Source organism: Otolemur garnettii, unplaced genomic scaffold (assembly GCF_000181295.1).
Source record: "Otolemur garnettii isolate 467f Iridium unplaced genomic scaffold, OtoGar3 scaffold00100, whole genome shotgun sequence".
NCBI lineage: Eukaryota > Metazoa > Chordata > Mammalia > Primates > Galagidae > Otolemur > Otolemur garnettii.
In genome coordinates this window covers 6,631,118-6,644,633 of record NW_003852495.1, presented here as the reverse complement: position 1 = coordinate 6,644,633, position 13,516 = coordinate 6,631,118, and the positions used below count along the sequence as shown (strand labels likewise).

At 39.7% G+C, this 13,516-nt stretch overlaps 1 protein-coding gene across 2 annotated transcripts in view; it reads left to right on the top strand.

Annotated features, from left to right (window-relative positions):
* The first annotated feature begins 744 nt into the window (after positions 1–744).
* Positions 745–13,516, top strand: part of LOC100946545 (zinc finger protein 569) — a 100,067-nt gene continuing 87,295 nt past the window's right edge. Inside the window, exons 1-6 of one of the 2 annotated variants that reach the window (XM_003796103.2) lie at positions 745–934; positions 1,365–1,490; positions 1,611–1,665; positions 3,314–3,440; positions 3,750–3,845; positions 8,662–9,677. In XM_003796103.2, coding sequence (XP_003796151.1) covers positions 1,450–1,490; positions 1,611–1,665; positions 3,314–3,440; positions 3,750–3,845; positions 8,662–9,641 — 1,299 coding nt within the window. In that variant the 5' untranslated portion in view covers positions 745–934; positions 1,365–1,449 and the 3' untranslated portion in view covers positions 9,642–9,677. Of the gene's footprint in view, positions 935–1,364; positions 1,491–1,610; positions 1,666–3,313; positions 3,441–3,749; positions 3,846–8,661; positions 9,678–13,516 lie in introns of those variants that run through there. The other variant, XM_023516912.1, reaches the window with a different exon arrangement.

Genomic DNA, 13,516 nt, shown 5'->3' with positions numbered 1-13,516 from the left:
ATCATTAAAAAACAAATAAGGAACTGTTTTTTCCCAAGTGGTTACCAACTCTACCAAAAGCTACAGACAAGTCAACTCTGGTAAGACAAGAACCACTGCACTTATTACAATCACGCACACTTCGCCACGCTCACACTCACTACACAATACCTTTAATCACAATCACATACATATCACACATTCACTGTAATCACACACAACCAAAAACATCGCCGTGACACAAACATCCATTTAAAAATCACCCCATCACAATTAAGACATCACATTCACATACAATCACATGTCCCGTGAGAATCACACACCTACACTAAGTTGTTCCATCAACTCACCAGTAGCGTACTCGCACCCCGAACCCTCCCCATTGCCGCTACTCCGGACACTTTGGGCCTACGCGGCTGTTTCGTCAGCCGCCTGCGGCCGATATAGCCCAGAGTCTAAACTGTTGGGAGTCCCCCTTTCTTATCCGCCCCTCCTCCCTGCTGCTGGGATTCGGCAGCGTCACCTGCCGGAAACGCCAGAATATGCATCCAGCGCGCAATTTCTGAGAGACTGGGTGAAGGTGACCCGCAGAGGAGTCCCAGACTGACGCCGGTAACACCGAACTATCCCTCAGCACCCAAGACGTTCCAGAGCACACACCTCCCAGGAAGCGCCGCGGCCCGACTCCACTTCCGGCCAGAGCGGAACGTGCACTTCCTGTGGGAGGGAGGCGGCGGGAGCCCGGACCCGAGCTGCGCGCAGACAGGCGTCTGTGAGCAGCTAGACGTCGGGAATTGCTGGAGCAGCCGTTTCGGGTGTGCACAGTGATGCGTTGACAAAAATCGGCTTGCGTTCTTCTCTGGACCACATTTCCCAGAGGGCATATGGCCTGTCGCTCTTTTCGCAGGAACTTGAACGTTTTCGTCACGCCTGGCGGGACTGTTAGAGCAGTGAGGTGAGAGATTTTGGTTCTCCTGCGAAGCGGTTCACTTTGCAGATTCCGATCCGGAAAGACCGGAAAGGCTTTAAATGAAAATAGCCGAAGCCAGTAGGGCCCGAATTGGGGAGGTTGTGGAATTGTCTGCGAGATAGCTTGTGACACCGCGATTTTATGTGCTGATGAAGGATGCCTTTCATTAAGGGGTTGTGACTGCGTGTGTTGGTCTTATGACTGTGCGACACTGTAGGTTGCCAGCGACTGCAATTGTGTGTCCCGTGCAATTGTGTGGCTGTCACTGTATTATCGTATATGGCTCCGTGTATGCAGGTTTGAGTGTGTCCCCTTGGTTTAAGTATGACTGTGCCTAAATGTGTGTAGCACTGTGTATAGGGGAATGGGGTTCCGGTCAGCTGTGTTAGGTGTGACTCCAGAACTCTATCCCCAGGAAACCTCTCTGAGGTCTGGTCAGATTCTGGACCTGTACAGCAGTGAGTGAACTCAGTCTTTCCCTGAAACATGAATCGGACAGGATGCCCCATCTTCGTCTGATCTCCGTTCGTTGTATGTGGTGGTAATGAGGATTGAGCTGGGGATGACTTCTGACCTGAACAATTTGAGTTCCTAAGAAAAACCTGACCTGCTCTGTCACGATTACTTTTTCCACTTCCACTTCCATGATTCTCCAGGTGAGTCACTCAGAAGAGGAGAAAAGAATGCATGATGAACTTCTCCAAGCAATATCGAAGGTGTGTTGGAGTCTCCTACCGAGTTTTTTTAATCTGAAAATTTTTGCTTAATAAAGATATGTCATTTGATTATAGGTCCCTGTAATTTTCCCATTGCAGAAAAGGATCATTAAGCTTAATATTAAAGCTCAATACCTTTCACATACCTAATGTTCAATTATTTGAAAATGATTCCACTTCTGCTTTACTAAATTTTCTTCTTCTAACTCGATTATGATTTTAAAATAAAAGCTTGATTATTTTAGAAATTTGAAGAACATAGAATTACCAAGAAAAAATTAAATTGGCCACTCAAATAACTTGTATTTATGTATATTCATTTATCCAAAATCAAATTTTACCTCATATTTACCATTTCACATCCTACATTTTCACTAAACAGTATCATAAATGTTCTCCTGTGTCATCAAATGGTCTTGATAATGCTATTTTTCTTTTCTTCTTTTCTTTTTTTTTTTTGGGAGACAGAGTCTCAACCTGTCACCCTGGGTAGAGTGCCCTGGCGTCACAGCTCACAGCAACCTCAAACTCTTGGGCTCAAGCAATTCTCTTGCCTCAGCCTCCCAAGTAGCTGGGACTACAGGTGCCCACCACAATACCTGGCCATTTTTTTTTTTTTTTGGTGGTCCTTGTTGTTCGGCAGGCCCCGGGCTGGATTTGAACCCGCCAGCTCTGGTGTATGTGGCTGGCACCCTAGCCACTGAGCTACAGGTGCTGAGCCAGTAAATGCTATTTTTTGAAGACAGATATTTCTTTGTATGAAAGAGCTATGGTTTATACTTTTCTTCATATCATATGTGTCAAACTTTAAAATCCTTTTATATATATACATATATATATGTATATATATACCCCCCCACAAACACAGGTTTAAATTTTTTTTTTACATGGTTAATGATGAGATCAAACACCATTCCATATATTTGTTGGTTTTCTTATGCGTTGTTGAAAATTCCATCTCCATTCTGATTCCCAAACATCTTTATATGATCTGTATTACCTTTCTGAAAGCATTTAGAAAGTTCTGTTTTTACCTGACTTTCTGAAATTTTATTCCAAAATATCTTGTTTTATTTTGTTTTGTTTTTGAGAAAGAGTTTCACTATGTCACCCTCGGTAGAGTGCTGTGGTGTCACAGCTCACAGCAACCTCAAACTCTTGGGCTTAAGCAATCTTTTCGCCTCAGCTTCCCAAGTAGCTGGGACTATAGGTGCCTGCTACAACACCTGGCTATTTTTTTTGCAGTTGTCATTGTTGTTTAGCTGGGCCAAGCCAGGTTCAAACCTACCAGCCTCAGTGTATGTGGCTGGCACTGTAACCTCTGTGCTATGGGCACCGAACCTCTTGTAAGTTATTTTTGAAAGTCCATGAGATTTTTCCCTCTCTTGGGACTTAAAGGTAAAAAAAGGATAGCAAAGGAGTTTACTGATTGAGCTTAATGCTTGCTATTTCATGTCAGTGGAAAAGTTCAGTCTACTTGCACTTTCCTAAACATATCTTTCTGTACAAAGGAGATACATCTTTTACTGATATAAGAGTTTCAGCCCCTTCAATTTGCTTACTTTGTCTTTCCTGTAGGGTCTTCTGTCATCTCTACTATCATCCTTTCCTTCACCCATTCATTGTGAGAGCATGTTTGTTGTTTCAGGGATCAATGATGTTCAAGGATGTGTCTGTAGACTTCTCTCAGGAGGAATGGGAATGTCTGGACTCTGGTCAGATGAGTTTATACAAAGAAGTGATGCTGGAGAATTTCAGCAACCTGGTTTCAGTGGGTAAGGATAACTATCCTGCAAAATTCAGAATCTGCCCTTGAGAATGTCTTCCTTCTCCATTATGAATATTCATTCACTTCAAGTAACCAGCTGAATTTTTGCTCCCTATTCCCCAAAGAATGGTTTGAGCTGGAATGGAATGAAAAAGTTGGAAATGGGCAGCTCCAGCAGGCTGCAGCTGCAACTTCATCTTATCCATCTTTCCCTGGGCCTTGCTATAGTGGCATCTCTTCCTTGATTACCAAGGGACTAATCTGATTTCTGGGACACCTAAGCATAACCATGTCCCATATCTTTTCTTGTGAGCAGGACTTTCCAATTCTAAGCCAGCTGTGATCTCCTTATTGGAACAAGGAAAAGAGCCATGGATGGTTGAAAGAGTGCTAACCAGAAGCCTTTGTTCAGGTAAGTAACAGATGACAGACGATAGGGCCCATTATCTCTTGAGATATTATCAGGAAACTCCCTTCAAGGCCTAAGCCTTCTTCACCTGAGCTATCATGCTCTTACACTTTGACAGTCCAGTATAGCAAGTACCTTCTTCCTTTCCAAAGCAGTTCTTCTATCTACAGTTTCTATTTCATTCTTCTTAGGATATGCTACATTTAGACTTATTTAACAGTAGATATTTCCACTCTAAAAAAATACATGTAGATAGGCGAGGTGGTTCGCACCTATAATTCTGGCATTGGCATTCTCGGAGGTCAAAGCGGGTGGATTGCTTAAAGTCAGAATTTTCAAACCAGCTTGGTTAAGAGTGAGACCTCTGTCTCTACTAACAATAGAAAAATTAGTTGAGTGTTGTGATGGGTACCTGTAGTCTCAGCTACTTGGGAGGCTGAGACAGGAGGATCACTTGAATCCAAGAGTTTGAGGTTGCTGTGAACTTTGGCACCACTGAGCTCAACCCAGGGCAACAGAATGAGACTCTTTCTCAAAAAAAAAAAAAAAAAGAAAAAAAAAAAGTGTGTATAAATATGTATATGTATTCTTTTTATTTCCCTGTACTAGTATTCATTTTATACTTTCCAATTATTTAACCTCTTTGACCAGTTTGTCTTAGATTTAGCAGTTCATTCTTTCATTTGTCAAACCTTTGATTATTTCTTACTCTTTGAAAAATTCAAATATACCATAGAAAACTACATGATTAAGTTTCAGAAAACTACATGATTATGATTTTACAGCATGATAAATTGTGTGAAATGAATGCATCTATGTAACCACCACTAAGGAAAAGAAATAGAACTTAACTAATGACTCTGAACTCTTTTATTTGCCCCTTCCCAATCACTAGGCTCTTTTTCCTTCCCAAAGCAACACCATCCTGACTTCTAGCACTATGGATTACTTTTGTCTGTTTTTGAACTTTATGTAAATAGAATCATATAGTATTTAGTCTTTTGCTTTTAGACTGCCTTTTTTTTTTTTTTTTTTTGAGACAGAGTCTCACTATGTTGCCCTCAGTAGAGTGCCGTAGCATCACAGGTCACAGCAACCTCAGACTCTTGCGCTTAAGTGATTCTCTTGCCTGAGCTCCCCAAGTAGCTGGGACTACAGGCACCTGACACAATGCCCAGCTATTTTTGTTGTTGTTATTTCAGTTGTTCTTGTTGTTTAGCAGGCCCAGGCCAGGTTCGAACCTGCCAGCCTGGGTGTATGTGGCCAGTGCCCTAGCCACTGAGCTACAGGAGTTGAGCTTTGGTTTTGGATTTCTTTATTCGCCAGTCTTTAAGTGATACATTCATGGGCGTTGCATATATTCAATGTTAGTTCATTCTCATTGGCTGTGCTATATTTCACTCTATGAATATATTTAAATTACATTTATTATTATTATTTTTTTTTTTTTGAGACAGAGCCTCAAATTATACCCCTGGGTAGAGTACTGTGGCAATCACAGTTCACAGCAACCTCCAACTCCTGGGCTCAAGCGAGTCTCCTGCCTCCACCTGCCAAGTAGCTGGGACCACAGGTGCTCGCCACAATGCCTGGCTAATTTTTTGTTGCAGCCGTCATTGTTGTTTGGCAGGCCGGGCTGGATTCGAACCCGCCACCTTAGGTGTATGTGGCTGGCGTCTTAGCCACTTGAGCCACAGGCACCAAGCTAATTACATTTATTATTATAAATTAAAATTGTTTCTACTACTGGCAGCTAGTTTGTTTACAGTTTTTAGCTATTACACATAAGGCTGCTGTGAACATTCTTGCATGTGCCTTTTGGTGAACATACGTACACATTTCTTTTGAGCTAGGAGTGGAATTACCGGTAATAGGTTGTGTGTATACAGTTGGGCAGTTAAATTTGCAAACTCATCCTAGAAAAAGTGCTACATACCTCATAGCTGAATATCACTATGGTCACTTTTGAAGTACTCCCCTTGGGAAGCTATGCAACAATGCCAGCGCCTAGTCTGCCTAATAACAGGAAGACCATAATTTAGACTAAAGGTTAGGTATGACCTCCCTAGAGATAGTGCTATATGGGCAAAGTACTAAATTATAAGCAGCAATTAGCAGGACCAATGCTGGTGATGGTGATGGGGGGTGAGGTATGCCAGGCAAAGAGAAAACCCATGTGGGTAGGCCCTGACAGGCAGGAAGATCTTGATGTGCTTAAAGGATGGGCACTTCCTGAGGAAGTACAAGTGGAATATAGGGTAAGTTTGGAGAGGTAGGCAGGAGCCACATTATTGGAATTTTGTAATTACCAAGAAGTTTTAAAATTTCATTAGAGGCTCGGGCACCAATCACATACACTGGAGCTGGCCAGTTCAAATCCAGCCCAGGCCTGTCAAACAACAATGACAACTACAGCCAAAAATTAGCCTGGCGTTGTGGCAGATGCCTGTAGTCCCAGCTACTTGGGAGGCTGGGGCAAGAGAATCACTTAAGCCCAAGAGTTGGAGGTTGCTGTGAGCTGTGATGCTACAGCACTCTACTGAGGGTGACAAAGTAAGACTCTGTCTCAAAAAAAAAAATACAGAAACAGTACACTGTACCCCATGGTAGTAATAATGTACACTGCTATGATTTAATTTAAAAAAATTTTTAAAGGAAAAATTTCAGTAGAGCGAGCTAAACCAAATAGCATTCCATGTGCTGAATGTATTAGAAAGTGCTGGAGTATAATGTAGAGATACCATTAGGACAGTGGTTTTCAACCTTCCTAATGCCTCCTAATCCTGCAACTCATTAATATAGTCCCTCATGTTGTGGTGACCCCCAACCATAAAATTATTTTTATTGCTACTTCATAACTGTAATTTTGCTACTGTTATGAATCGTTATGTAAACATCTGATATGCAGGATGTATTTTCATTGTTACAAAGGGGTCACGACCAACAGGTTGAGAACCACTGCATTAGGAGATTCCTATAGTTACCTAAGAAAGAGATGATTTTGGTCTGCAGTGCAATGATTAGATAAGGACAGTTTCCAGAGGGATTTTTTTTTTTTTTGAGACAGAGTCTCACTTTGTTGCTCTCAGTAGAGTGCTGTGGTGTCACTGCTCACAGCAACCTCCAATTCTTGGGCTTAGGAGAGTCTCTTTCCTCAGCCTCCCGAGTAGCTAGGACTATAGGCACTCGCCACAACTTCCGGCTGTTTTTTTTGTTGGTGCTGGGGCTGGGTTTGAATGCGCCACCTTCAGTATATGCTGCCCTACTCACTGAGCCACAGGCACCACCCATTTCCATAGATTTAGAAGCTCACCTAGAGTAAATTGGCAAGTGATCATATGGAGTTAGAATGAAAAAGATCATAGTCTTTCTGGCTTTATTTTCATTTCTCTAAGTCATTTCATTTTCCCAGTCTGTTTATTTTTGCTATGACATGCTTCCAGAATAATAGCTATATTCTTTTTCAGAATAATAGCTATTAATATTGAATGCTTATTTATTTATACCAGATTATTTACATGTTACTCCTTATTTTTCTAGTAATTATAAGTATCATCTCCATTTTAGCACATAAGGAAGAGGGCTCAGAGGTTAAGTAATTGCCTTAAAACAGAAAACTAGGCTTACCTCTTACATGTGGACCTGGAGTTCCTCTCTTCTCACACACTGTATTCCATTCTATCTTATTCTCTGCTGTCTCAAACTTGAGTGCTTCCCTTTTTAGTCCTGCCATAACTTGAAAGATTCATGTCTTTCTACCAAGGTCAGCATCACAGTATTCTAAGGCAAACTATTTTCGGTGAATCCCCAACCCATCTCATGCTCTTTGCACAGAAGAGATTTACCTATATACCATTTCCTCCACTTTTATTCAGCACCTCAGACTTGTTTCCGACTGTTCCCCCCTACAAACTTGCCAACAATACACCTCGTGTAGAGGTGCTGAAACCTCACTCTTCTCCCCATTTATTTTCAACATTAGTCCTTTGATATAGATCTAACAATTATCCACAAATTTCAAAACATATGGTATGATGCCGTATGTGAGTTTATGTTTATATACATGTATATGTGACTAGGATCGCTGTATAATATCAAGGATGACCCTGAGCATCTGTATTCACCAAAGTTTAAAGTAATTCAAATTTATACCAAAATTTGAGAATGACAGAAGTCATCTACATAATTGTTACCAGACAAAGAGGGTCCAGTGTCAATGTCAGCCAATATGCAGGGATGGGAATAGGTCCACCAAAATTTGTCAGAAGGCCAGCAATTTTGGAGAACACTGAGAGTAGCCTCTCCAAGACTGTTCTGTTCTTTCATTTCCAGAATCACAGTTTTATACATGAATGTTCAAAGTAAAAACTATGTCAATCTTTATCTTAAACAATAATAATCAGCATAACCCATGACCCAAAATAACATTCCAATTCAAAAGTTAATCTCCTAAATCAATTGCCCTAAACTACTCAAGATGCACACTTTAAGGTTAAAGCTGAATTTATAAAACAGCCACAGCGGAAGACATGAGGTGAAGGTCACAAAGGACCACAACCGAACAGACCAGTAGTGTTGTCTCAGCCCTATCCTGGATGGCCATCTCATGTGCTTTCATAATCACCATCCTCAGCTTCTTCTATTACCTCTCTAATGTCTGTGCTTTTCTTTTCAGTTTTATAAATTGTTTAGCCATATTTAGGAATTGTCCAAACATTTTATTTCCCATGTTATTTTCAATTTAATCCTTCCATGTCTTTTAAGTTAAGTTCCCTAGAAGAGGAAAAATGAATATTTGCCTTTTTGTTTTCTGTATCAGATCTGGAATCAATGTGTGAGACCAAGATATTATCCCTAAAGAAGAGACATTTCAGTCAAGTAATACTTAACCACGGAGACATGCCCACTTTTATTCAACCTGTCTTTCTCACTCCACATCAAAAAACTATTAATGAAGAGAAACCCTGTGAATGTAAGATATGTGGAAAGACCTTTAATCAGAACTCACAATTTATTCAACATCAAAGAATTCATTCTGGTGAGAAACCCTATGAATGTAAGGAGTGTGGGAAGTCCTTCAGTCGTGGCTCACTTGTTACTCGGCATCAGAGGATTCACACTGGTGAAAAACCATATGAATGTAAGGAATGCGGCAAGGCTTTTAGTTGTAGTTCATATTTTTCTCAACATCAGAGGATTCATACTGGTGAGAAACCCTATGAATGTAAAGAATGTGGAAAAGCCTTTAATTATTGCTCAAACCTTAATGATCATCAGAGAATTCACACTGGTGAGAAACCCTATGAATGTAAAGTATGTGGAAAGTCCTTTACTAAAAGTTCACAACTGTTTCCACATCTGAGAATTCATACCGGTGAGAAACCTTATGAATGTAAGGAATGTGGGAAAGCCTTTACACAACACTCAAGGCTTATTCAACATCAGAGAATGCATACTGGTGAGAAACCTTATGAATGTAAGGAATGTGGGAAGGCCTTTAGTAGTGCCTCAACACTTACTAACCATCACAGAATTCATGCTGGTGAGAAACTCTATGAGTGTAAAGAATGCAGAAAGGCCTTTATTCAGAGCTCAGAACTTATTCAACATCAGAGAATCCATACAGATGAAAAGCCATATGAATGTAATGAATGTGGAAAGGCCTTTAATAAAGGCTCAAACCTTACTAGGCACCAGAGAATTCACACTGGTGAGAAACCCTTTGAGTGTAAGGAATGTGGGAAGGCATTTGGTAGTCGCTCAGACCTCATTCGCCATGAGGGAGTTCACACTGTTTGAATGAAAAGAAAGGTCCTTTTGTTAACCTTTATAACATTTTTATTTGTTGGGACAGTCTCACTTTGTCACCCTTAGTTGAGTGCTATGGCATCACAGCTCACAGCAACCTCCAATTCTTGGGCTTAAGCGATTTTCTTGCCTTAGCCTCCCAAGTAGCTGGGACTACAGGCACCCACCATAACCCTTAACTATTTTTGTTGTAGTTGTCACTGCTTTTTTAGCTGGCCAGGGCAGGTTTGAATCTGCCACCCTCAGTATATGAGGCCAGCGCCCTACCCACTGAGCCACATGTGCCACCCTATAACATTTTTTTAAAACAGGTAGTTAAATTAAGATATGCATGATCAAAAGTTGTCCTGTATGCTAATATTTTAGGGCTACTATAACAAACTACCAAGCCCCAATAACTTGCTGGCTTAAAGTAAAAGAAATTTATTCTCACAGTTTTGGAACTTGTAAATCCAAAGTCAAGTTTGTTCATAAGATTGGTTTCGTCTGAAGACTGCAGGGAGAATCTGTTCCATTTCTCCTGACTTGTGGTGACAGCCAGCAGTCCTTGGTATTCCATAGCTTTTAGATGCATGGTTCCAATCTCTGCCTTATCTTCTGTTTTTTTCTTTATCTTTTTCCAATCTCTGCCTCTATCTTTACATTGCATTCTCTTTGTGTATCTTAATCTGTCTCTTCTCCTCTTACGTGGACACCAGTCATTGGATTAGGGTCATCTAATGACCTCATCTTAATTACATCTGCAAAGACCCTATTTCCAAGTAAGATCACATTCACAGGTCCCAGGGTTAGGGCATATCATTTTGGGGGGAACAATTCAACCCATAACACCCTGTTAACACTATTTTGTCTAATATATCTTTTATGCATAGTTTGTTAATCAAATACATTTGAAAATGTGGAGTTAGGGTCTAAATTAAACTTTTCCCCATAAAAGAAAGATTCTGTCTCAGAACTACTTATTCAATAATTCCTTCCTTGTCTGTTCTTCTTTTAATATATTTGTGTTTATATTAGGTTATGTTTTAGAACCATCTGTTCTATTGCTGTGAGCTATAGATCTATGCTTCCACTAATACTACACTATAGATTGTGTTACATAGACTGTTAGTGCCTGGAAGAATTGTAACTATGTTTTTAAAGAAAGCTCTATATTTTTCCTTTTGCATAATTAATGTTTTCTTATTACAAAAAGAGACAAAGAGAAAAAACAGAAGAGGATAAAAATAAAAAAGATTTCATAGTATCCTACCAACCAAAGGTGACTACTTAGAAATTGTTACAACAAATGTTTCCAAACATTATGTTAAAAGTGTAATCATAATTTGCATACTGTATTATAACATGCTTTCCATCATGCCAAAATGCACTATGATTACTACTTAGTATGTATAGATCTTTATTTTTAATGGTGTCATAATATCATTTTCTGTAGTCAACTATCATTTTACTAAATAACTACTAACAAACATGGTTACTTTGGAAGCTTTGCAACTGTAAAAGTTGCCCTCTAAATGAAATTTTAATACTTTTTTGCTTGCTTTTCTTTTAAAATATTAATTTCAGTAATGAAGTGACGAATGAGCATTTTCTCCAAATAAAATATTACTAAAAAGCTCCAATCTCTTCATTATAATAAATGTTAACAATTATTATTTACCCTTTTTAGCATTTTTAATTAACATACATGTGTACACACAAGTATATATGTAAACATAATATTAGTGCTGCTTTATAATTTTTTTTTTGAGACAGAGTATCACTATGTTGCCCTTAGTAGAGTGCCGAGGCATCATAGTTCACAGCAACCTCCAAATCTTGGGCTTAAGCGGTTCTCTTGCCTCAGCCTCCCGAGTAGCTAGGACTATAGTCACCCCCAACAACACCCAGCTATTTTTTTGTCGCAGTTGTTTATTTGACCCTGGCCAGGTTCAAACCTGCCACCCTTGTTGTATGTGGCTGGTGCTGTAACCACTATGCTACGGGCACCGAGCCTGCTTTATAATTTTTATGTATAAACATCTATATAATAATAATAATGTATGTGTCAGGTTGCTGTGAGGATTAAATGAGTTATGAAATGTAAAATAGCTGAGACTGTTCCTAACATAAATATCTAGTGGATATTATCTAGTATTAACATTAATATCTTCACCATTATTCTTATTTGTAGAAAGGACTTTTATTATGTCCTTTTATATACCTTACTTGACATCGGAGAATTCATAATGAAAAAGACTAGTTAATGTTTGTAGGTAAGCTCCTCACTGACACTTATTCTTTATTCAGCTTAGAGTTTAAAATGGAAAAAAAAGAAAAAATGGACATGTAAGGCTAACTCCATACCTCACCTTTCAAGCATAATTTCATACCCATTGAAAAAACTACTCTGGGCACAGTGGCTCATGCCTGTAATCCTAGTTCTCTGGGAGGCCAAGGTAGGTGGATTCCTTGAGCGGAGAAGTTGGGAAACTAGCCTGAGCAAAACTGAGACCACATCTTTACTAAAAATAGAAAAACTAGCCAGGCATTGTGGCACGTATCTGTAGTCCCAGCTACTTGGAAGGCTGAGGCAAAAGGATCACTTGACGCAAGAGTTTGAGGTTGCTGCAAGCTATGATGCCACGGCATTCTATCCAGGGTGACAGAGTGAGAATTTCTGTCTCAAAAAAAAAAAAAAAAAAACCCACAGACTTTCTGGGTTCAAATCTTGACTTCCTATTACTGGCTGTGTGATCTTGGACAAATTCATTAACCTCTCTGGGCCTTGTATTCCCCATCATTAAAAGGGTGTAATAGAATAGGGTTGCGGTACATCCTTTAGAGAAGTGTGTGTGAGCTATGTCTCCCCAGATATAACTTTCCTTCTCTGGAGGTTACCACTAATCACATCTGGGACTCTCAACTGGCTGGGATGTGCATCCACCATGTCCTTGATCAGTCTCTTGCCCTTTGCTGACTTGAAAGCTATCATAAGGAGTGGGGAGAAACCTCCCCTATGCTCACCTGAGAACTGGTGCAGGTAGCCTAAAATGCAGCCAGAGATTGTGTGTGAAAACCCCACACTGTACCCCAGAAGTGCATGAATGTACATAGTTACCATTCAATAAAAATTAAAAATGCAGCCAGAGAACAAGTGAAGCAACCAGAGGCATCTCTGCTTGCTAAGTTGGGAGAGGAAAGAAATGAGAGGATGAAGGGCAACTGCCCCATCTAAAGTGAAGAGAGCATGAGATTGTATAGGTTTTCCATCTGCTTCTCTTGTCCAGAAAATTTGCTCCCAGCTGAGCACAACCTAAGTGTGTACTGGACAGATGAATGGATAAAGAAAATGTGATCTATATATACAATAAAATACCATGCAGTTTTTAAAAAGAAGGAAATTCTGACATTTGTGATAACATGGATGAACCTGAAGGACATTACGCAAACGGAAATAAGCAGGCACAGAAGGACATACTACATGATCTTACTGACATGGGAAACCTAAAAAGTTGAACTCAGTGAAGTAGACATTAGAATGGTAATTGTCAAGGGCCAGGGTGGGGGGGGGGGTAAATGTTGGCTAAAGGAAACAAAGTTTCAGTTATACAGGATGAATTAGTTCTAGAGATCTACAATGTATCCCAAAAGTTGCCCATAAAGTCACCATACATAGGAAAAATGGGAAATTGAAGCTAAATATACAAGCTTTATTTACAAAATATTCATTACAAAATTTTACAAAGAGGTGGCCAACATGTAGAGAGTATTTTGTAAAATATTTTAATAAAACTACATTTTTTCATATTAACTACAGTTAATAATGAACTAGATACTTGAAAATTTCTAAAAGATTAGATCTTTTTTTTTTTTTTTTTTTGAGA